The sequence below is a fragment of the Macaca fascicularis genome, chromosome 2 (genome assembly GCF_037993035.2).
Source record: "Macaca fascicularis isolate 582-1 chromosome 2, T2T-MFA8v1.1".
Classification (NCBI taxonomy): Eukaryota; Metazoa; Chordata; class Mammalia; order Primates; family Cercopithecidae; genus Macaca; species Macaca fascicularis.
Genome location: NC_088376.1, coordinates 41,564,213 through 41,588,308, shown reverse-complemented (window position 1 = coordinate 41,588,308; position 24,096 = coordinate 41,564,213). Strand labels below are relative to the sequence as shown.

At 38.9% G+C, this 24,096-nt stretch overlaps 1 protein-coding gene across 4 annotated transcripts in view; it reads left to right on the top strand.

The window, feature by feature from the left end:
* The window catches only part of PIK3CB (phosphatidylinositol-4,5-bisphosphate 3-kinase catalytic subunit beta), a 186,546-nt gene that overhangs the window by 94,699 nt on the left and 67,751 nt on the right, over window positions 1-24,096 (top strand). For all 4 annotated transcript variants that reach the window (XM_005545910.5, XM_005545909.5, XM_065539991.2 and 1 more), the window contains 3 exons: window positions 2,313-2,492; window positions 5,713-5,883; window positions 7,060-7,137. In XM_005545910.5, coding sequence (XP_005545967.1) covers window positions 2,313-2,492; window positions 5,713-5,883; window positions 7,060-7,137 — 429 coding nt within the window. The remainder of the gene's footprint in view (window positions 1-2,312; window positions 2,493-5,712; window positions 5,884-7,059; window positions 7,138-24,096) is intronic.

Below are 24,096 nucleotides of genomic sequence, written 5' to 3'. Positions count from 1 at the left end.
CCGAAGGTGCTGGGATTACAGGTGTGAGCCACTGCACCTGGCCTGTTTCTCACAATTCTGGAAGCTGGGAAGTCCAAGATCAAGGCACCAGTTCATTCTCTGTCTTACGAGGATGGCTTCCTGGTGCGTATATAACTATATTCTTGCTATGTCCTTATATAGCAGAAGAGGAGAGGAAGCTCTCTGGGGTTTATTTTATTTTATTTATTTTATTTTTATTTTTATTTTATTTTTATTTTTATTTTTTGAGATGGAGTCTCACTTTGTCACCAGGCTGGAGTACAGTGACACGATCTTGGCTCACTGCAACCTCCAACTCCCTGGTTCAAGCGATTCTCCTGCCTCAGCCTCCCAAGTAGCTGGCACTACAGGCAGTGGCCACTGCGCCCAGCTAATTTTTTGTATTTTTAGTAAAAGCAGGGTTTCACCGTGTTTGCCAGGCTGGTCTTGAGCTCCTGAGCTTAAGTGATCCGCCTGCCTTGGCCTCCCAAGGTGCTGGGATTACAGGTGTGATCCACTGCACCTGGCCTGTTTCTCAAAATTCTGCAATCTGGGAAGTCCAAGATCAAGGCACTAGTTCATTATGAGGGATTGCTTCCTGGTCCATACATAACTGTCTTCTTGCTATGTCCTTACATGGCAGAAAAGGAGACGAAGCTCTCTTAAGTTCTTTTTTTATTTATTTTATTTTATTTTATTTATTTTATTTTTTTTGAGTTGGAGTCTCACTCTGACAGGCTGGAGTGCAGTGACACAATCTCAGCTCACTGCAACCTCCGACTCCCTGGTTCAGGCGATTCTCCTGCCTCAGCCTCTCAAGTAGCTGGGACTACAGGCGTGAACCACCATGCCCAGCTAATTTTTGTATTTTTAGTAGAAACGGGGTTTTACCATGTTGGCCAGGCTGGTCATGATCTCCTGACCTCGTGATCCGCCTACCGTGGCCTCCCAAAGTGCTGGGATTACAGGTGTGAGCCACTGTACATGGCCTCTGGGGTCTCTTTTATAAGGGCACTAATCTCATTCATGAGGACTCTGCCCTCATGACCTAATCACATCCCAAAGTTTTTACTTCCAAATATCATCACATTAGAGATTAGGTTTCTACATATGAATCCAGCAGGGGAGACACAAACATTCAGTCTATGGCAGGCACCAACTCATAGAAAACACAGAATAATAAGTAAAATACTGGGAAAAATAGATGTGAAATACTTAGTAAGTTGAGGTTTTAAAAGTTTGAATCTAAGGCATCTTAAATTCAGGGGGGTGATTTATTGAAATTAAATTAGTGGAAAATATTATGGAATTGATGTCAGGTCAGTATTAGAGAATAGCAGTGAGTTAGTTGTTCAGAGTAGCAGTTGGTTGCTTTGGGAGATAGCTTCTTATATCGTTAGTATATGATCATATAATGGAAAATTACCTTGCTAGATTATGAGAGGATTCAGGTGTTGTCTGTACCACTCAGTCTTATGATGAACAGATCTGGTAATGCTATATCGATTCCAAGCTATATCTTCATTTTTCATTGATTAGAATTTCTGTATGTTTCTATTTACATGTTTCTAAAATTGGACATAATTGCTAATTTATGGTTTAATTAGTATAAAGTATGGCTCTCTTCTTACCAGTGAGAAATGTGTAAGTTTAAAAATATATATATACAAAATATAGCTACAGGTTATGTGACTTTTTAAAGAAAGTATGTGGCCAGGGGCGGTGGATCACGCCTGTAATCCCAGCACTTTGGGAGGCTGAGGCAGCGGATCACGAGGTCAGGAGTTTGAGACCAGCCTTGCCAACATGGTGAAACCCTGTCTCTACTACAGATACAAAAAATTAGCCGGGTGTGGTGGCACACGCCTGTAATCCCAGCTCCTCGGGAGGCTGAGACAGGAGAATTGCTTGAACCCGGAAAACAGAGGTTGCAGTGAGCCAAGATCACGCCATTCCATTCCAGCCTAGGGGACAGTGTGAGACTCCATCTCAAAAAAAAAAAAAAAAAAAAAAAAGGAAGCTAAGATGTTCATTGGAAAATGCCTAATGGTAACTGTTAGTTAAATATTAATCTTACCTGTGGAAGCTGTGCGCTATGAATGCAGTAAGATGACTTTCAGATTATTAGAAATCTTTATCTTTCAGTAAACTTGTCTACGTTCTAAATATGCATCCATGTAAAATTTGTTAAGGATGTACCTATATAAATATTATGTACATTTGTACGTATTATTACATAATGACTGTAATAGTGATTTTTCAGCATAAATATAACATTTACTGCTTTTTTTTCCATCTCTCTTCCCCTTTAGGATGTGTTTAGCTTTCAAGTATCTCCTAATATGAATCCTATCAAAGTAAATGAATTGGCAATCCAAAAACGTTTGACTATTCATGGGAAGGAAGATGAAGTTAGCCCCTATGATTATGTGTTGCAAGTCAGTGGGAGAGTAGAATATGTTTTTGGTGATCATCCACTAATTCAGTTCCAGGTATGTATATTGACTATATTAATTATCTTTACCAGAAAAGTCTATGAGTATATATATATATATATTTTTTATTTCTGATTTTAAAAATGTGTTCCCATAGTGGAACGTTTGGAATATACAGAAAATTATATAGTATTAAATAGTATATATTTATAATAGTACTTACCTCTGAAATAATCATTGTTACCATTTTGGCATGTTTTTGTCTCTTTTTTTTTGCAGTTATGTATGTATTTTAGCATAATGATTGTACACACGAATATGTGTATGTATGTGTTTGTATTCTGCTTGGCTTTTTTTTTGGTTGTTTTTTTGAGACAGAGTGTTGCTCTGTCACCTAGGCTGGAGTGCAGCGGCATGCAGTCTTGGCTCAGTGCAACCTCCATCTCCCAGATTCAAGCAATCCTCGTGCCTCAGCCACCCGAGTAGCTGGGATTACAGGTGTGCGCCACCATGCCCAGCTTCTTTTTGTATTTTTAGTAGAGATGGGGTTTCACCATCTTGGCCAAGCTAGTCTCAAATTCCTGGCCTCAAGTGATCCGCCCACCTTGCTTGGCCTTTCCAAGTGCTGAGATTACAGGCATGAGCCACCGTGCCCGGCTCATTTGGCTGTTTTGATTGTTTCAATTTGTCTTATAATTATTGTCTTATATCATTATGAATTTTTAACACTGTTATAGTTGCTTTCTATTTCATCATATGGTATAAATGTGAAATATTCTGGAGGAGGTAAAGTATTTAAAAATTGATTAAATGGTCATCCATTGAATTGTATAAAAACTTATTTGTGATTATCCATTAGCTAAGTGAAGGAAAACTTTTCAATTCCAGTCTGAAATATTTATGCGTGGAATTTCCCTTGCCCCTTTTTTGTTACTTCCATGCATGGCAAGAATTTTGCAAGCATTAGGTTTGACCATTCTCAAAAGCCTTTCTTAATCATTCATATATTTGTTTATTTTCATTTAATTAAGAATTCTTTGAGAATATGCTTCTGTACAGCACTGAATTGCCCCAGATTATTTTTGGAGTAAAGTTGAGTTTAAATATGCTATGTGCGGTGTAGCACCCCTCCCCCTATAAGGTCTACTGTTTAACAACTAGGTCCTTGGCTTTGCCTTCAAGTAACTTGAAGATGTTTTTGTTGAAATACCTTGGAGACTAAAAAATAGTCATCATGTAAACAATATTATTATAAGTGCCCAGTTAGAGGTTAGTAGTTAAGAATTTTAGGAAAATCTTGTTATTTTGTGATATTATTGTTGTCGTCGTTTAAACAAGAGGGATATAGGCATGCCAATTATAAAGTGATGTGTGTTTGAGAATTTGGAGCTGCAGTTTATTAGCAGGTAACATGATGATACACCTCTTCTTAGGTTTCTGGTGTGGCCCTTAATTTTTGTGATTTAGTACATGTAAGGTCTAGGAGCAGTTATAACTTAGTGCACAGCTTTGGGAGTTGTGGTATTCCGATAGTAAGCTATTGATCTCTAGTCCATAAGAGGAAACAAGATGAAAAGTGCTTGGTGGGCAACCTAGAAGTACTGACTTTTCTTCGTGTTCTGCCATCATTCAAGTAGATTCCCGCTTCTTTAATTTAATGTTTCTTTTTACCTTAAGAGATGTAAAGGAGAATGTATATTTTACCAGCATTATCCTTTATTATTATAAAGAAAAACAGAAGCATGTATGTGTTTTTGTGCAGGGTTAGACAGGAGATACCCTGTACAGAAGAGAGACAGAAAGAATATACAGTGTAGGCAAAGGAATGTGAGAGAAATGGATCTTTCTTTTCTTTTTTTTTTTTTTTTGAGATGGAATCTTGCTCTGTCGCCCAGGCTGGAGCACAGTGGCGCGATCTTGCACTGCGCTCCTGGCTCACTGCAAGCTCCGCCTCCTGGGTTCACGCCATTCTCCTGCCTCAGCCTCCGGAGTAGCTGGGATTACAGGCGGCGGCCGCCACCACGCCCGGCTAATTTTTTTGTATCTTTTAGTAGAGACGGGGTTTCACTGTGTTAGCCAGGATAGTCCTCATCTCCTGACCACGTGATCCGCCTGCCTCGGCCTCCCGAAGTGCTGGGATTATAGGCGTGAGCCACCGCACCTGGCTGAAAAGGATCTTTCATAGTGAAAAGTTTTTGGATGAATATATTTATCATAATATCACTTCTGAGAGACATTCTGGAAGGTTTTTTCTTTGACAAAAATGTATTTTTAATGGTTCTGAATTGAATTACAATACATTGAATCACACTCTAGATCTGTATAGGACATTCATTCTTCTGAGGAATACATTGGATTCCTATTCACTTTGTTAGGAATCTTTGGTAATATGAATAATCACCCCTTTTCTTATATGCTTCTGGAGAGTCATTCTGGTTTTGTGGAAATAAAACAGAACATCAAACTGGGATGATTGGTAGGTTTTTGCTGGGAAGATAGCTGGTAATACTTGCCTAGAACTCTGTGATGGAAAGGGGCCGTCTCAGGGATCCATAGAAAGTGTGAGTCTGCCACATGCGAACCACATATTCAGCTTTTCTAGTGAAGCTGAAAGTATGGCTGAAGTATGACTTTAGTGTTAGACAAGTGGGTTTAAATCTAGGTTTTACAGATACTAGGTGTGTAACTTAACCCTTCTGAGTTTCATTTCTTTAATATGTTAAATGAGTGTAATGAGATTAGCTGTAACATACAATAGTTATCTAACTCAGTTCTTTAGGTACTTAGGTGTTCAGTTAATGAAAACTATTTTTTTGTATGGTGATTTTAAATTCTCATATTTTTAGGCTGGGCTTGGTGGCTCACACCTGTAATCCCAGCACTTTGGGAGGCCAAGGTAGGCAGATCACTTCAGCTCAGGAGTTCAAGACCAGCCTGGGTAACATGGCAAAACCCTATCTCTACAAAAAATATAAAAGTTAGCTGGGCATGGTGGTGCATGCCTGTAGTCCCAGGTACTCCGGAGGCTGCGGTAGGAGGATCACTTTAGCCCAGGAGGTCGAGGCTGTGGTGAGCTGTGATCTTGTCACTGCACTCCAGCCTGGGCAACATAGACCCTGTCTCAAAAAAAAAATTATTTTTATATTCTTGATATTCAGCTGTGGTTTAAGACATACTTTCACAGTGCATTTGATATAGTGTTGTTCAGCTTCATTTTATTCTATTGATTTAGGTGTCAGCTTGAAAATCAATACCTTCCTCTTTCTTGCCCCTATAGTATATCCGGAACTGTGTAATGAACAGGACCCTGCCCCATTTTATACTTGTGGAATGCTGCAAGATCAAGAAAATGTATGAACAGGAAATGATTGCCATAGAGGCTGCCATAAATCGGAATTCATCTAACCTTCCTCTTCCATTACCACCAAAGAAAACGCGAATTATTTCTGTAAGTTTTATTTCTGAACCTTTAGTGACCCCACAAGGCATGTGATTGTGTTAGTTTACATAAGTTTCACACACATTTCCTTTGCTCACTTCTCCTTCTGTGAAAACCAATGCATATTTGCCAAATTGATCACCATTTATTTAAAAATTATCTTTCTAGATATTATTATTTTTACTCAAGCTACAATTAAATGTAAATATGCCATTTATATTTTTGGTGTTTCTTTCTGCTGAAGAAAAATGTCATCAAATTAGAGGTTTTGATTTAAATATAGGACTTCAATGAGTAATTGGAGACATTCTAGTAGAAAAGTTAGATGTGCAGACATAATTGAATTAACCAGTATATTTCATTTCTTTTTTTTTTTTTTGAGACGGAGTCTCGCTCTGTCGCCCAGGCTGGAGTGCAGTGGCCGGATCTCAGCTCACTGCAAGCTCTGCCTCCCGGGTTTACGCCATTCTCCTGCCTCTGCCTCCCGAGTAGCTGGGACTACAGGCGCCCGCCACCTCGCCCGGCTAGTTTTTTGTATTTTTTTTAGTAGAGACGGGGTTTCACCGTGTTAGCCAGGATGGTCTCGATCTCCTGACCTCGTGATCCACCCGTCTCGGCCTCCCAAAGTGCTGGGATTACAGGCTTGAGCCACCGTGCCCGGCAGTATATTTCATTTCTATCAGCTTAACCATGGTAGTGTTTTTGGTATAATTTGTCTGTCTTCTTAATACCGAATTCTTTTAGTACTAAACATTTATGAAGGGCACTATTGTTTTTCAGGATGTAATATATTTGTATAAAGCAAATGTTAAGTTTGTCTTTATTTGAACAGTTAACACTACTCAGTCATCACAAATTGTATATTGAACTGCTCCTTGATGATGTTATTTCTATATTAATATAAATGATCTACTCAATTTATAAAAAGCTTTTATTATTTGTTAATGCTTTTTAATTTAGTGATATCTGTTAGTATTAGTGGAATGCTGCCTATGTTTTGCCGTGAAAGCCAAGTGCTAGGGGTTATAATGCTTAATTGAGTGTGTGTGACTTTCAGTTGTTAGTTTAGAGCTCTATTTTCATAGTTTTGCCAATAGACATTAGAGCTGATGACAATTGCATTGCTGGCGTAGAATATTCATTTCTTTCATTAAAATAATTTGTATTTGTTTTATTCTTTTACAGCATGTTTGGGAAAATAATAACCCTTTCCAAATTGTCTTGGTTAAGGGAAATAAACTTAACACAGAGGAAACTGTAAAAGTGAGTACCCACTAAGATTTGAATTTGCCATCTGCTCCAGTGCTTGAATAACTCACTGATATGCTCAGTAATGTCACATTGGAGATTGAATTTTACCCATATTGGTCAATTACATGATATAGAATATGGTATTTTATTATAAGACTATTGAGAATTTTTGTTTTAAAATTTGAAAATTTCCTTTTAAAATTCAAAGACTTTTGAATCATTAGAGATCTACTGGAAAGATTGACATTATTTTTCCAGTATATATTACATATTTCTTCTGTGTATTATACATCTATAATTTCTTCTGTGTATTATACAGAAGAAATATATAATATAGATGGGTAAGACTGTGAAGAAAGTTAAGAGAAATAATTCAAAGGTACAATGATCGAGTTATCTTGGTTGAATGATTCTAGAGATCTAATGTACAACCTGAAGACTATAGTTAATAATATTTTATACAGGAAATTTGCTAGGAGAGTAGATTTTAGGTACTCTTACCACTCCTCACTCAAAAAAACAAAGGTAACTGTATGTGGTGATGGATATGTTAAATTTCAGCAAGTGAAATTTAAGCCCAAACTATAGATCTTATGTTTTTATGCAAGCTTACTCTCCTCTCTCAGCCTTGCCTAGAGCTGCACTGAAACCTCTTTCAGTCTTTTTTTTTTTTTTTTTCTTTCCTTTTAAACTTGCTGAGCACAGAGAACATGTAATGCCATTTCCTGGAAGAAAGTAGATTACTATGTTATGGACCACAAGTTGTTAACACATGGGGGCTTATTGCTCAATCCCATACATTTAAATAAAGACTTAACAAAGCATTTTGTCTCAGAGTATAAAGCATTTATTTTCCCTAATTTGCTGGGTTGGAAATTAAGTGAATAATTTTTGTGATCCAAGAAAAGATTTGGTTTGTTTGAAATGTTTGTTGCTGTGAAGATATATTCAGGAGCCCTTTGCCAAAAATTATCAATGTCTTGCTTTTGTGCATGGGCATTAAAGATTTTGGGGGAGAGTAAAAGGTTGGTTACCACCTTTGGTGTTAGACAAGTGAGTGAGGCTGTGAAAAAAGTTGAGAGAAATAATTCAAAGGTACAAAGAGTTATCTTGGTTGAATAATTCTGGAGATCTAATATACAACATGAAGACTATAGTTAATAATGTTGTATACAGGAAATTTGCTAGGAAAGTAGATTTTAGGCACTCTTACCACTCCTCAAAAAAGAAAGTTAACTGTGTGTGATAATGGATATGTTAATTTACTTGACCGTGTAGCAAGCACTTTATTCTATATTAAACTATCATGTCGTACACCTTAAATATTTGCAATCTTAGAAGAAGATTCTTTGAGTAGCTATCATTAAAATAAAGGCTTTGCTTTTATATCCTCTGCTAGATTTTTCTTTTTGAGATGGAATCTCACTCTGTCACCCAGGCTAGGTTACAGTGGCACGATCTCAGCTCACTGCAACCTCTGCCTCCTGGGTTCAAGCGATTCTTCTGCCTTAGCCTCCCTAGTAGCTGGGACTACAGGTGCACGCCACCACACCTGGCTAATTTTTGTATTTTTAGTAAGGACAGGGTTTCACCGTATTGGCCAGGCTGGTCTCGAACTCCTGACCTCATGATCTGCCTGCCGTGGCCTCCCAAAGTGCTGGGATTGCAAGTGTGAGCCACTGCGCCCAGCTTAGATTTTTCTTTTTAATGAATGTGTTTATGACCAATTAACCTCTGTTTTCTATTTTAGTGGTAATCCTGTTTTTGTCTTTTAATTTAAATTTTTTAGTTGCAAGAGTATAACACGAATAATTGTTGCAGTAAATGAAAAAGTGCAAATAGGCTGGGCATGGTAGCTCACACCTGTAACCCTAGCACTTTGGGAGGCCTAGGCAGGCAGATCACTTGAGTCCAGGAGTTCGAGACCAGCCTGGGCAACATGGCGAAACCCCATCTCTACAAAAAATACAAAACTTAGCCTTGTGTGGTAGCACATGTCTGTAGTCCCAGCTATGGGGAAGGCTGAGGTGGGAGGATCGCTGGAGCCTGGGAGGTCGAGGCTGCCCTGAGCTGAGATTGTGCAACTGCATTCTACCACGGTGACAGAGTGAGACCCAATCTCCCCCCAAAAAAGGAAAGGAAAAGAAAAAGTGCAAACATGATTAAGAAGAAAGGTGCTGGTCTCTCCTTACCATCATAAGGGATTCAAAGTTAACAAGCTTTTTGAATGTCCTCCAGGTTTATAAAAATATATATAAACATATGATATGGGAATTAAGGGGTTTTGGTTGTGTTTATTTCTGTTATTTGTCAAATGATTTGTTTGTTAACAAAGGGATGATACTATATATATTGTTGTATAACTTGATTTATTCACTTTATAATACATGTTGGACAGTCCTCTGGATTAGTAAATAGTAGACTTCCTTGAGGATTTTATTCTTTTTTTTTTTTTTCCTGAGATGGAGTCTCGCTCTGTCGCCCAGGCTGGAGTGCAGTGGCCTGATCTCGGCTCACTGCAAGCTCCGCCTCCCAGGTTCACGCCATTCTCCTGCCTCAGCCTCCTGAGTAGCTGGGACTGCAGGCGGCCGCCGCCATGCCTGGCTAATTTTTTGTATTTTTAGTAGAGATGGTGTTTCACCGTGGTCTCCATCTCCTGACCTCGTGATCCACCCACTTCGGCCTCCCAAAGTGCTGGGATTACAGGCATGAGCCACCGCGCCCAGCATTTTATTCTTTTTTTAAAAAAAGAAATTATTTATTTAGAGACAGGGTATTACTTTGTCACCCTCACTAGTGCAGTGGCAGGATCATAACTCACTGTAACCTTCAACTTCTGGGCTCAAGCGATCCTCCTACCTCAGCTTCCCAAGTAGCTAGGACTACAGGTATACGCCATCACTTCCAGCTAATTTTTATTTTTATTTCTACTTTTATAGAGATAGGGTCTTGTTATGTTGCCAATGCTGGTCTTCAACTCCTGGCCTCAAGCAATCCTCCTGCTTTGGTCTCTCAAAGCACTGGAATTACAGGCACAAACCACCATGCCAGACCAGGATTTAATTTTTAAAGGCAAAAATCACACGGAGTCAAATCTACCCACCAGTCATATGGAATATTATATATATATGGTTTTGTTTAGTAATTTATATGTATAGAATCTACATAGTAACAAATGGGAATTTCTACTTGTTCTTCAAATTTGCAGGTTATCGTATTTGTCTTCTGTAGATAATTTATCAGTTCTTTAATTTTTTTATGGTTGGTATTTCTCTGCAGCCCTTTATTTAATTTCTTCCTAAAAAATATCCAAGATAAATATCTTCATGGTTTATTTTTTCTCAAGCATTATGCGTTGCTCCTTTGTCAGTGGTCAGAAACCTAATAAAGTCATTGACATTTTATGTCCATGTGTTTTGCCACTTCTATCAGGTATCAAGCTTGATTGATTCTATTGTTTGCAGTTATTATGTTCATGGAGAGGATTAATGGGCTTAATGACAGGTAGTATTTAATGTATGTACCTCATCCCACTGTACCTAGCACTGTCGTTCTCTTTTTCTTTCTTCTCCCTAGCAGGATTATATAGTTCAATTTGAGTACATTAAATGTAATTATGACATGATTTTCCTTTAGATATATCTTGCTACACAGGTTAGGAGCTCCAGTAGAATGTTAAAGCAAAATCTGAAAAAAAGTGGCAGCTTTACATCTTTCTTTCCAAACTTTTTTCTTTCCTTTATGCACTGGCTAAGACTCCCAGTACAATTTTAAATAGAAGTGATAAGGGCAAATGGGTTACTCAGGGTTCTCCAGAGAAACACAGCCAATAGGATACAATATGTATATCTATATCTATATTATCACATATAAATAAATAAGCAAAAAAATAGAAGATTTATTATAAGAATTGACTTATATGATTATGGAGGTGGGCAACTGGAGACCCAAGAGAGCCAGTGGTTGAGTTCCAGTCTGCATCTGAAAGCCTGAGAACCAGGAATGCCAGTGGGTGTAGTTCCCATCTGAAGGCTGGTAGGCTTGACACCAGGAAGAGCCAGTGTTTCATTTAAGAGTCCCTAGGCAGGAAAAAAAGCCAATGTCCCAGTTACAAGGCAGTCAAGCAGGAAGAATTCTCTCTTACTTGTGAAGGGTCAGTCTTTGTTTTCTTTTAAGTATTTAGCCAGTTGAATGAGGCTAGCCTACATCAGGGAGGGCAAATCTGCTTTACCCAGTCTACTGATTACAATGTTAATCACATCCAAAATCACCCAGAATGATGTTTAACCAAATATCTCCTTAGTAACACCCAGAAAAATGTTTGACCAAATATCAGGGCACCCTATGACCTCATCAAGTTGACATATAAAATTAACCATTATAGTAGATTTTTTTCTTTTCTTTTCTTTTCTTTTCTTTTCTTTTCTTTTCTTTTCTTTTCTTTTTTTTTTTTTGCCGAGACAGAGTCTCACTCTGTCACCCAGGCTGGAGTGCAGTGGCACAATCTCGGCTCACTGCAACCTCTGCCTCCCAGGTTCAAGTGATTCTCATGCCTCAGTGTGTGGAGTAGCTGGGATTATAGGCGCCTGCCACCACACCCAGCTAATTTTTGTATTTTTAGTAGAGACAGGGTTTCGCCATGTGGGCCAGGATAGTCTTGAACTCCTGACCTCAGGTGATCCACCCACCTCATCCTCCCCAAATGCTGGGATTACAGGTGTGAGCTACCACACCCGGCCTGACATCTTGATTTTGTTCTTTATCTTAAAGGACAGCATTCATTCAGTCTTTCAACTTTAATTATAATGTTGTAGTTGTTTTCATAGATGCCCCTTATTCAAGAAATTCTTTTCCTGGTTTGCTGAAAATTTTTACCCTTTAAGAAAAAGTTGATTACTTTTTCTGCTTTTTTTTTTTTTTTTTTTTTTTTTTGAGACGGAGTCTTGCTCTGTCGCCCAGGCTGGGGTGCAGTGGCCGGATCTCAGCTCACTGCAAGCTCCGCCTCCCAGGTTTACGCCATTCTCCTACCTCAGCCTCCCGAGTAGCTGGGACTACAGGCGCCCGCCAACCCGCCCGGCTAGTTTTTTTGCATTTTTTAGTAGAGACGGGGTTTCACCGTGTTAGCGAGGATGGTCTCGATCTCCTGCCCTTGTGATCCACCCGTCTCGGCCTCCCAAAGTGCTGGGATTACAGGCTTGAGCCACCGCGCCCGGCCATTTTTCTGCATTTTTTGAGGTGATTTTTGATTTGTATATTTTAATCCATTGGTTTTCTTTTTTTTTTTTTGAGGCAGAGTCTTGCCGTGTCGCCCAGGCTGGAGTGCAGTGGCGCAATCTCAGCTCACTGCAAGGTCCACCTCCCGGGTTCATGCCATTCTCCTGCCTCAGCCTGCCTCAGCCTCCCGAGTAGCTGGGACTATAGGCGCCCACCACCACGCCCGGCTAATTTTTTGTATTTTTTTTAGTAGAGACAGGGTTTCACCGTGTTAACCAAGATGGTCTTGATCTCCTGACCTCATGATCCACCTGCCTCAGCCTCCCAAAGTGCTGGGATTACAGGCATGAGCCACCTCACCCAGCATCCATTGGTTTTCAAAAGTTGAAAGCAATCTTTTCTGAAATAATGTTCACTCGGTCAAGATGTGTTAGCCTTTTTATACATTATTAAATTTGAGTTATTAATATTTTGTTACAGATTTTATTGTCTCTGCTCATAAGGAAAATTGAGGAACATTGATGTGTTGTTGACTTGTAATGTTTTTCTTTGATTTTGGTATTAGAATAATGTTGGTCTTATTTAATGAGTTGAGAAGCCTTCCCCTGCTCTATTTTCTGAACAAGTTTACGTGGGACTGGTATTATTTATTCCTTAAATATTTGATAGAACTTACTCCATGCCATCTGAGCCTTAAGTTTTCTTTTTTTTTTTTTGAGATGGAGTCTCGCTCTGTCGCCCAGGCTGGAGTGCAGTGGCTGGATCTCAGCTCACTGCAAGCTGTACCTCCCGGGTTTACGCCATTCTCCTGCCTCAGCCTCCCGAGTAGCTGGGACTACAGGTGCCCACCACCTCGTCCGGCTAGTTTTTTTTTTTTTGTATTTTTTTAGTAGAGACAGGGTTTCACCGTGTTAACCAGGATGGTCTCGATCTCCTGATCTCATGGTCCACCCGTCTCGGCCTCCCAAAGTGCTGGGATTACAGGCTTGAGCCACTGCGCTCAAAATTTGATACATGGCCTAAGTTTTCTTTATGGGAAGATTTTTAATTAGAAATTCAATTTACAGGCAGGCGTCATGGCTCATGCCTGTACTCCCAGAACTTTGGGAGGCTGAGGCGGGTGGATCACCTGAGGTCAGGAGTTCGAGATCAACCTGACCAACCTGGTGAAACTGTCTCTACTAAAAATACAAAACTTAGCTGGGCATGGTGACGCATGCCTGTAATCCCAGCTACTTGGGATGCTGAGGCAGGAGAATCGCTTGAACCTGGGAGGCAGAGGTTGTGGTGAGCTGAGGTCACTCCATTGCACTCCAGCCTGGGCAGCAAGAGCAAAACTCCGTGTCAAAAAAAAAAAAAAGAAAGAAAGAAATTCAAAAGTTATTTAATGGGTATGGTAGACAGATTTTCTGTTTCTTTTGTGTCAATTTTGGTAATTTTTGTCTTTCAGAGAATTTGTTTTGTTGTTGTTGTTGTCTGGCATAAAGTTCATAGTAGTCCCTTATATTAGTTTTCTGTTGCTGGATAACAAAATACCATAAACTTAAAACAACATTTACTTACTAGCTCAGCAATCTAGGTGTAGTTTGGCTGCTCTCCTTTTTGAAAGCTCTGAAAGAATCTGTTTCTGAACTGATTAAAGTTGTTGGCCCAGTTCTGTTCCAGTTCTGATTCAAGTTGTTGGCCCAGTTCTGATTGTAGGCCTGAGGTCTCCAATTCCCTGCTGGCTGTTGGCTGGGGTCTTCTCTCTGTAACTAGCGGCAGCTCTCAGATCTTTGCCCTGTGGCCCTAACTTTTAAGTCTGGAGAATTTCTCATGTATCAAATTTTCTCATGCTTTGACTCTTGCTAGGAAGAGCTGAGTGTCTTTTAAGGGTTCAACAAATAAGTCAGGCTCACTGAGGATTATCTGCCCTCCTTAAAGCCGACAGTATCATATAGTATAACCTAATCACAGTAGTCTAATCCATCGTATTTGCAGTCTGAGAGATCATACAGGACACATGACTCTGTATGAGGTCTGTAACAGAAATCTCACATGTTCCGTGTTGACTCACCACTTTGCCTCCCTGGCACTTGAACGTCTTCCGTCTCTGTGGGAGTGCTTGGAATTCTGTAGCATATAGCTTCCTGGTCAGTCTTTCCTCAGCCTTGTAGGGCTTTTTGTTTGTTGTTTGTTTTTGTTTTTTTTTTAAAGACAGAGTCTTGCTCTGTCACCCAGGTTGGAATGCAGTGGATAAAACACGGCTCACTGCAACCTTGACTTCCTGGGCTCAAGAGACCCTCCTGCCTCAGACTCCTGTGTCTGTGGGACTACAGGCATGCACCATCACACCTAGCTAATTTTTTTTTTTTTTTTTTTTTTTTACTTTTTATAGAGACGAGATTTCACTGTGTTGTCCAGGTTGACCTCAAACTCCTCCGCTCAAGTGATCATTCTGCCTCAGCCTCCCAAAGTGCTGGGATTTCAGGCATGAGCCACCAAGACTGGCTAGCCTTGTAGTGTTTTTGTCTTTCATGTGTACATCTTAATTAATATTCAGCAGAATCTTGAACTCAGTGTTGCCTAAAATCTAGAAGATGGCATTATTTATAGCTGCGGATAGCTCTAGCAGGAAAGGCATCTTCTGACTCTTAGAGAATGTATGAATTGCACCTTTTTTCTCCTCTTTTTGTTTCTTTTCTCTCTTTTGCATTGCCCCAGTCTCTGAACAGTATTGTGGCAATAGCAACAGTGGTAGCAGTGGCAGTGGCAGGAGCAGTGGGGACAGGCAGAGCCTAAGACTCAGAGTTGAATGTCTGCTTCAATTATAGGAGTTGTAGACACCCTCCTAGTGTTTAGCATAGTGTTTAGCATAGTTGCAGGAAGTGTGGGTGAATAAAGCCTCAGCTTTCTGGTTGGGTAACAAGTAAAGTGGAGCCCCAGCCTACTAAAAAATACTTGGAACACTGCAGAGTGAGATAAGCTCAGGAAAGCAACCTCTTAAAGTTATTTGTGTTTATAAGCTTATTTCTGAGCTGTGCATATGAGTATCTGCTCTTAACAGTCTACATACTTTGAGAAGTGAACAGTGGCATATTCCATTACCCAAGTCTCAGACTGGTTAATGTGTAGTGCACGCATGGGACACATGCAAATAGCCCTACGAGAAGACTTGAAAACTGAACTGGTATCGGAACTGCAGCTTACAGAAGGCTCATGGAAACTTGCAACTGTTGAACCTAACTAACTATGGTCCCCTAAAACAAAAATATCAACATTCTCCATAGGATATAAACAAGACCCAGTGTCTCATAACATAATAGACAAAATATCTGGAATACAATTCAAAATTAGTTGACACATAAAGAATAAGGAAAATCTGAAGTTGTGGACGATGATAGTTCAGTAAGCATCAGTGACAAGATGACACAGATATTGGAATTATCTTACAAAAACATTAAAGCAGTTATGAAAATGCTATAACAACTAAGGGCAAATACAATAGGAGGGACTGGAAAGGGAGAAAGTTTCAGCCATTAAATAGAAGATATAAGGAGGAATCAAATGGAAAATTCAGAACTAAAAAATATAATAACTGAAATTTAAAAATACACTGAATGGACCCAATAGCAGAATGGTAATGTGAAAGGAAAGGGTCAGTGAACTTAAAGATTAATCAATACAAATTTTCCAGTTTAAAAGAGTAAAATGGGAGAAAAATTTGATAGAGCCCCAGGAACCTGTGAGAAAATACCAGAAAGTCTAACATTTGTGCAATCTGACTTTGAGAAAAAGAAGAGCAAAAGTACAGTTCAGGAAGACTACTTAAGGAAATAATCACAGGAAACTAGATTATTGGCAAAGTCAGCAAAAGACAGAAACACAAATTCAAGAAGCCCAAGAGAAATACAAGTGCAGACATATCCTGTATCACACGTATCAGTCATACATCATAATTCCCCATAGCCTAGTTATATAGGTCGTAGGACTCCTTATCTATTAAAGTATATAACCCAAGGAAATTGTATCTTTGATCTTAAACATTAAAAAATATATATTTAGGGAGTATAAATGCAGATTTCTTACATGCATATATTACATAGTAGTGAAGTCTGGGCTTTTAGTGTATTCATCACCCAAATACTGAACACTATGCCCAACAGGTAAATTTTCAACCCTCACGCCCCAACCCCCTACTCCCCTACTTTCCCTGTATCTTCCTCTTTTTATCTTCTTCTTTCAGTGCCTGGAACACTAAATAAATATTTGTGCAATGAATGAATACGTTTTAACGTAACTGTCTCTAACATTTTATCCTTAGTTTAAGGTCACACAGTATTCTCGTAAGTCAGAACAAAGCTACCTTCTTACAAATTGTGACATAATAAAGAATATATGTTTGGTCTCCACCCTGACTTTTGGCACAGAGCTCCTTAAGTCCCTTGTCATTTCCTGAGTGATAGGAGCATCTATTATTCTAATGGTTTGATCTAGTCTCAGTGTCCTGACAAAAGAGCTTTCAAGACCCATGGAATCTGGGTAATGATAGGAGTGTCTTTTTGTATGCTGACAAGATGAATGAAGACTTAAAGCCCCTAGATAGTTCCAGGATGGAGCCGGTTGCCAGAGAAACCAACCACGTGAATAGAGGATTGGAACATTCAGCCCCACACCGCGACTTCTGGAATGGGGAGGGAGGATAGAGACCGACTTAACAGTGGCCAGTGACTTAATAACCATACCTACTTAATGGAGCCTCCATAAAAACCCTAAATAATGGGGTTTGCAGGGCTTTTGGGTTAGTGAATATATCCACATGCTGAGAGGATAGTGCAGGCAAATTCCATGGGGAAAAGCTCCTGCACTTGGTACCCTTCTGGACCTTGAAGAACATATATATACCTTTTCATTTGGCTATTTATTTCTATCCTTTGTAATATCCTTTATAATAAATGGATAAATGTGTTTCCCTGAGTTTTGTGAGCCATTAGAGCAAATTGAACCTGAGGAAGGCTTTTGTGGGAACCCTCGATTGATCAGAAGTACAAATAATAACCTGGGATTTGCAATTGTCATCTGAATTGGAAGTCAGTCTTATGGCACTAATGCCATAACCCGGTAGCATCTGTACTAAGTCCAGGTAGTGTCAAATTGATTTGTAGGATACCCAATTGGTGTCCAGAGAGTTAGATAATTGGTTGTTGTAGGAAAAACCCTCACATTTGGTGTCTGAAGTGTATGAAGGTAGAAGAGACAGTTTTTCCCTTTTACAAATGATCAAGGCTGGGAAATTCCCAAAACATGGGAATTTCCACCTATTCATGCTACTGATCTTTTTTTGTGTCTAATATCTAAGGGCAAAAATGTAGTGGATTTTGGCCATATTGTGGAACAAGAAGGAAATTAAAATGTTGATGTGAAAAAAATTCATATCTTATTCAACACAGAACATTTTTAATTGGTGAGTATAGGAATGCAGTCTGTGTGTTGGCTTGGCACCTCCCTGCTATAGCACAGTGGCAAGTCCTTTGCATGACAAAGCCTGACTTCTTTTGCTCTCCTAATGTTCTGGGGCTTGTGAAGAAGTGTTTCTATGAAAATTTATTAAAGTTGGATAATAAAACATGTAACTGTATAAAGCATGGTTATTATTATTATTATTATTATTTATTTTTGAGACAGGGTCTCACTCTGTCACCCAGGCTGGAGTGCAGTGACACGTCTCGGCTCACCACAGGCTCCGGCCCCAAATCTCAAGGGATCCTTCCACGTCAGCCTCCTGAGTAGCTGGGATCATAGGCGCACACCACCACGCCCGGCTATTTTTTTTGTATTTTGAGTAGAGAGGAGATTTCACCATGTTGCCCAGGCTGGTCTCGAACTCCTGAGCTCAAGTGATCTGCCCACCTCGACCTCCCAAAGTGTTGTGATTACAGGCGTGAACTACTGTGCCAGGCTTTAAAGCATGATTAATTATACTTTAAAATGCTTTACTTCTCAAGATTAAAGAAGACCCAGATCAAACTTCAGGAAATGGGACAATTTTTATAAAATTTCATGTGATACAAATTTAGAAAATGGATTTTGTTACTGCTTTTTCTGAAAACAAAAACTTTTTTTATGCTTTTTTTTTTTTTTTTTTTTTTTAAATGGGAGATTCTAAATTCAGAGAACAAAATTTTTAGCATCATTATAAAGTTGGGTCTTTTTTCCTATTCTTGTTTCTTTTTGACCATTTGTCAACTTTAATAATTTTGGTAAAGTACACAGAGATTTCTCAAGCAGAACCGATCTTAATGATGTGGCCTTAAATAAATCATACTTTGACTATTAAATAATGATACTTATTTTCAACAATTTTTTTTCAGAATGTACAGAGTCTTTTTTTTTTCAATTGTCACCATGCTCAAGTTAGGTTAGTTCTTTACTGTTATTCTTTCCCAGATCACATTCTTTGTTGTAGCTGTTCACAGGTGGTATGGGACTTTTTTTTAGCCCATTATAATTGAGGGTTTTGTTTTTGTTTTTGTTTTGTTTTTTGAGCTTTTATAGCAGCTCATCCCTAATTCTACTTCATTTCCTATACCTGAGTTTTGCCAGAAGTTTTTGGATGCAGTTATAACTAGCATTCTGTTTTGTTTTTAAATACTAGCTAACATTTATTGAGCCTTTATTATATGGTGGGTACTTATTTGTCTTTTATTTCTCAATATCTTTATCACCAGAACATTGAAAAATAATCATTTGTAAAATTCATAATTTTCTGCAGAAATTATATTTAAATGCCATATTAAAAAGGTGACAAATTCATGTAAGATTACCGAGAGTAAGAATTGAATACCATTTTAATCCTGATATTCCTATCTTATAACCTCTCATACAACAGATGCAAAATATATTTTATGTATGTTTTGTTTTATTTGTGATTTACCAAATCTCATTTTACAGATTATTTGAGGTGAGCCTACACCCTCTCACACAGTCTTTGTGTGTGTTTGTCTCTCTCTCTTACATAGCACATACAGTATACACAGTTTTGACTTAAAAAAAAAATAGAAGATAGTTAATTGACAGGAAATAAGAAAAAAAAAACCACCCAGTAGCAAGATTTCCAGTAGGTATGTATATAATATTAGATCCTGTGTAATTATTTGCTTGATGTGGGCTACATATTTGGCTGTCTGCTTGCCCTACACCTAGTGGACAAGGCAAAGAGAAAACATGATCAGTTATAATATTCAGAATCTCATAAGATAAAACAAACTATGAGTTTGTAGCATATTTCAATACTGTAAATTGAGAGAGATATGCTTAGGGAATCCTTATGAATGAGACACAGTGTGTAACGTAGTGAGCACCAACACCTCTGACAATATCATATTATAGTAGGTAAAATAATGCTTCTCATCTCTCTTATAATGTCTTTCACTAGGTAGACATAAAATATATTGACAGTGTAATCTGAAAAAGTCATTCTAGAAGAGACCAGATTAATTCAGTCTTAGTACTGTATTCAGTCATTTGATGGTTTATCTTTAATTGAATCATATTTAGACTTCCTAAATAAATACTGTGTGTTTTTCAGGAAATTCTGTATGCATATTTTTATTCAAAACTGGATTTGGGAATGCTTAGACAATGGAGACTTTGTTGTGTTCATTTAAGATCAAATAAGATCAAAGTGTGTGTGTGTCTCTCTATATGCACACATGGATCATCAACTGAGCTTAGAGTAACATTAAAATAATCTTGGCTGGGTGTGGTGGCTCACACCTGTAATCCCAGCACTTTGGGAGGCCGAGGCAAGTGGGTCACCTGTCAGGAGATGGAGACCAGCCTGACCAACATGGTGAAACCCCATCTCTACTAAAAATACAAAAAAATTAGCTGGGCGTGGTGGCGGGCGCTTATAATCCCAGCTACTCGGGAGGCTGAGGCAGCAGAATTGCTTGAACCTGGAAGGCACAGGTTGTAGTGAGCCGAGATCATGCCATTGCACTCCAGTGTGGGCAACAAGAGCAAAACTCTCTCTTAAAAAAAAAAAAAAAATTATGGATATGAAGTTTCTAAGCAGAAATCATGTGTGAATAGATGGCACTGCCCTTTCCCCCACTCACCTTTCATGAACATGTATGGAGTGTTAGTTGCCAGTGAAATCACTTTCATTTTCCCAAAAAGAAGCTTAAACAGGGCTTTAAAAATTTTTTGTAGTTTGCAGACTGATTATCTCTCTGGAGAGTAAATGGTAATAGAAGTTTTGAGCATAAAAGGTAAGAAATCTTGTAGTAACAAAATAGTTTTTTCTTTATTTTCTTTCTTTCGTTTATTTTCTTTCTTTTTTCTTTCTGAATGAGGCAGGGTCTTGCTCTGTCACCCAGGCTGGAGTACAGTGGCACAATCTCTGCTCACTGCAACCTATGCTTCTCGGGCTCAGGCGATCCTCCCACGTCAGCCTCCCGAGTAGCTGTGAGTACGGGAGCATGCCACCATACCTGACTAATTTTTGTATTTTTTTGTAGAGATGGGCTTTCGCTGTGTTGCCCAGGCTGGTCTTGAACTCCTGTGCTCAAGGGATCTGCCTGCCTTAGCTTCCCAAAGTGCTGGGATTACAGGTGTAAGCCACCTCACCCGGCCTGAAATGGTAATTTTATATTTGAAAACAGTCAGTCATGGTGCTGGCCTGCCTGAAAACATTTGGGATGGAGAAGAGGCAGGTGATTAGGTTTCTCCAGGATACAGACTTCCAGATGAGTGTGATGGGAGAGAGGCATTTGCAGATAATTTTGGTGAGAGTGAAGGCAGACAAAACTATTAGAGAAGCAGAGAGAAAGAGGTGTTGGTTGTTGAAATAGTGATCTTAGTGATGGCTACAGAGTTTTCCTTTGGGAATGTATTAACAGTAAGTTGGAATTGGGGTGGAATCTGAGTGGAGGATTTGGTTGGTTGGAAACTGAGATGTAATAATTAGTGATTTGGAGGTGCTAGGGTGTGGTGAAGTCAAATTCACGGTGGGATCGTGGGATTGTGTGGCTGAAGGGAAGGAGAGAAGTACCCAGCTGGAGATTTTGAGGTCAAGGAACTCAGAAGTCAGATGGGTTGTTTGCCTCAGGCATGTGGACCCTGCATCAACACCTCTTAGTGATTTTCTTCTCACTTAGTCGTCATCAGATCTTGGAAAGCAATTACTGGTATCTTCCTTGTCAGAAACTTGAAAAAGTGCACCACCTTTGCTTGATTCCCAAGCTTTTTTTTCTAGCCTAGATATTTCTTCAGGTCTCATTTTCTATTTTCACACTGTACATACACATTTCTTCCCCTACCCCCCTTTTTTTGGTCAGTGTTTGCAGAGCAGATTGGGAATTTATATGAATTTAGTTTAAATGAATGGAATTTAGTTTAAATGTTGAGTATATAATGTCATACACAATTTTTGGTCACGTGTTTAAAGCTGTGAAATTATTTCTTCAGTCTTGAAAGACTTCTCTGGAGATGATACAGAGCTGATACAGACATTGATGATGGGGCTGTTTCTTCATTGCTCAGGAGAAAATAATTGTTGGATGGTTCTTACAGGCAACTAAACTTTTATTTAGAGAAACAAAGTAATTAGGAATATAAGAAGTGAAGTGTGTCTTAATAGGCCTTCACTTATTCCTATTCTATCTAGTGTTCTATTTTAGCTATGTAAAATACCACACTAGACCGGATACGTGGTGGCTTATGCCTTTAATCCCATCACTTTGGGAGCCAAGGTGGGGAGATGGCTCGAGCTCAGGAGTTTGAGACCAGCGTGGCCAACATGATGAAACCCTGTCTTTACTAAAAATACAAAAATTAGCCAGGCGTGGTGGTACGCACCTGTAATCCCAGCTACTTGGGAGGCTGAGGTAGGAGGATCACTTGAACCTGGGAGATGGATGTTGTAGTTAGCTGAGATCATGCCACCTCATTGCAGCCTGGGTGACAGAGTGAGACTTCATCTTCAAAAACAAAAACAAAAAAAATCTGTGCTAAAGTAAGTTTCTCATAATTTAGATACTTTGCGTATAGCATATAAGGTAGGTAGAAAGATTTTCTAAAAGTGCTGTTGTATAAATCTTTCTTCATAATTTTCTTTAGTTCATAGTCTTTAGAAACAAAATGAAAGTCCCCAGGCTTTTTGACTAATTTCTGGGAACACAGGGAAATACCATTTGAAGTAGTTCAGAGACATGGACTTAAAGAAAGGTTGCTTAAGGGTGTGACTACTTAATCCTGAAACTGCCTGCTTAAAGAGAGGGAGAAAAACCCAAATGGTTGTTTTAAAAAATAATACCTAATACAAAAATAGGCATATAGACCAATGGAACAGAATAAAGAGCCCAGAAATAAGGTTGCACACCTGTGACCATCTGATCTTCAACAAAGTTGACAAAAACAAGCAGTGGGGAAAAGACTCCCTATTCAATAAATGGTGCTGGGATAACTGGCAAGCCATATGTAGACAATTGAAGCTGGACCCCTTCCTTATACCATAAACAAAAGACAAGGTGGATTAAAGACTTAATGTAAATGTACACTTACATTTACTTTAAATGTAAAACCTCAAACTATAAAAACCCTGGAAGACAACCTAGGCAGTACCATCCTGCACTTAGGAATGGGCAAAAATTTTATGACAAAGACACCAAAAGCAATTGCAGCAAAAGCAAAAATTGACAAGTGGGATCTAACTAAACTTAAGAGCTTCTGCAGAGCCAAAGATCAACAGAGTAAACAGCCCACAGAATGGGAGAAAATATTTGCAAATTATGCATCAGACAAAGGCCTAATAGCCAGCATCTATAAGGAATTTAAACAAATTTATAAGAAAAAAAGACCATTGAAAGTGGGCAAAGGACATGAACAGACACTTTTCAAAAGAAGACATACATGTGGCCAAGAAGCATATGGAAAAAAGCTCAATGTCACTGATCATTAGAGAAATTCAAATCAAAACCACAGTGAGATACCATCTGACACCAGTCAGAATGGCTGTTACTAAAAAGTCAAAAAATAAAGAGATGCTGGTGAGGTTGTGGAGAACACTTACACAGTTGGTGGGAGTGTAAATTAGTTCAACCATTGTAAAAAGCAGTATGGCAATTACTCAAAGAACTAAAAGCAGAACTACCATTTGACCCATCAATCCCATTACTGGATATATACCCAGAGGAATAGAAATCATTCTACCATAAAGACACATGCATGCGAATGTTCATTGCAGCACTACTCACAATTGCAAAGACATGGAATTAACCTAAATGCCCATCAGTGACAGATTGGATAAAGAAAATGTGGTACATATTCACCATGGAGTACTGTACAGCCATAAAAAAGAATGAGATCATGTCTTTAGGGAACGTGGGTGAAGCTGGAGGCTATTATCCTTAGCAAACTTATGCGGGAATAGAAAACCAAATGCCGCATGTTCTCCCTTACAAGGAAGCTAAGTGATGAGAACTTATGAACACAAAGAAGGAAGCAACAGAAACTGGAGTCTACTTGAGGGTGAAGGGTGGAGGTGGGAGAAGAGCAGAAAAGATAACTGTTGGGTACTAGGCTTAATACCTAGATGATGATATAATCTATATAACAAACCCCTGTGACACCAGCTTACCTATGTAATGACCTTTCACATGTACCCCCAAACCTAAAATGAAAGTTTAAAAAAAAAGCAAACAATTTTTATATTTTCATTCATGGTTTCATTTAATGAGTTTTGGATTGACTATGGCCATTTTGCTGTTATGTCTG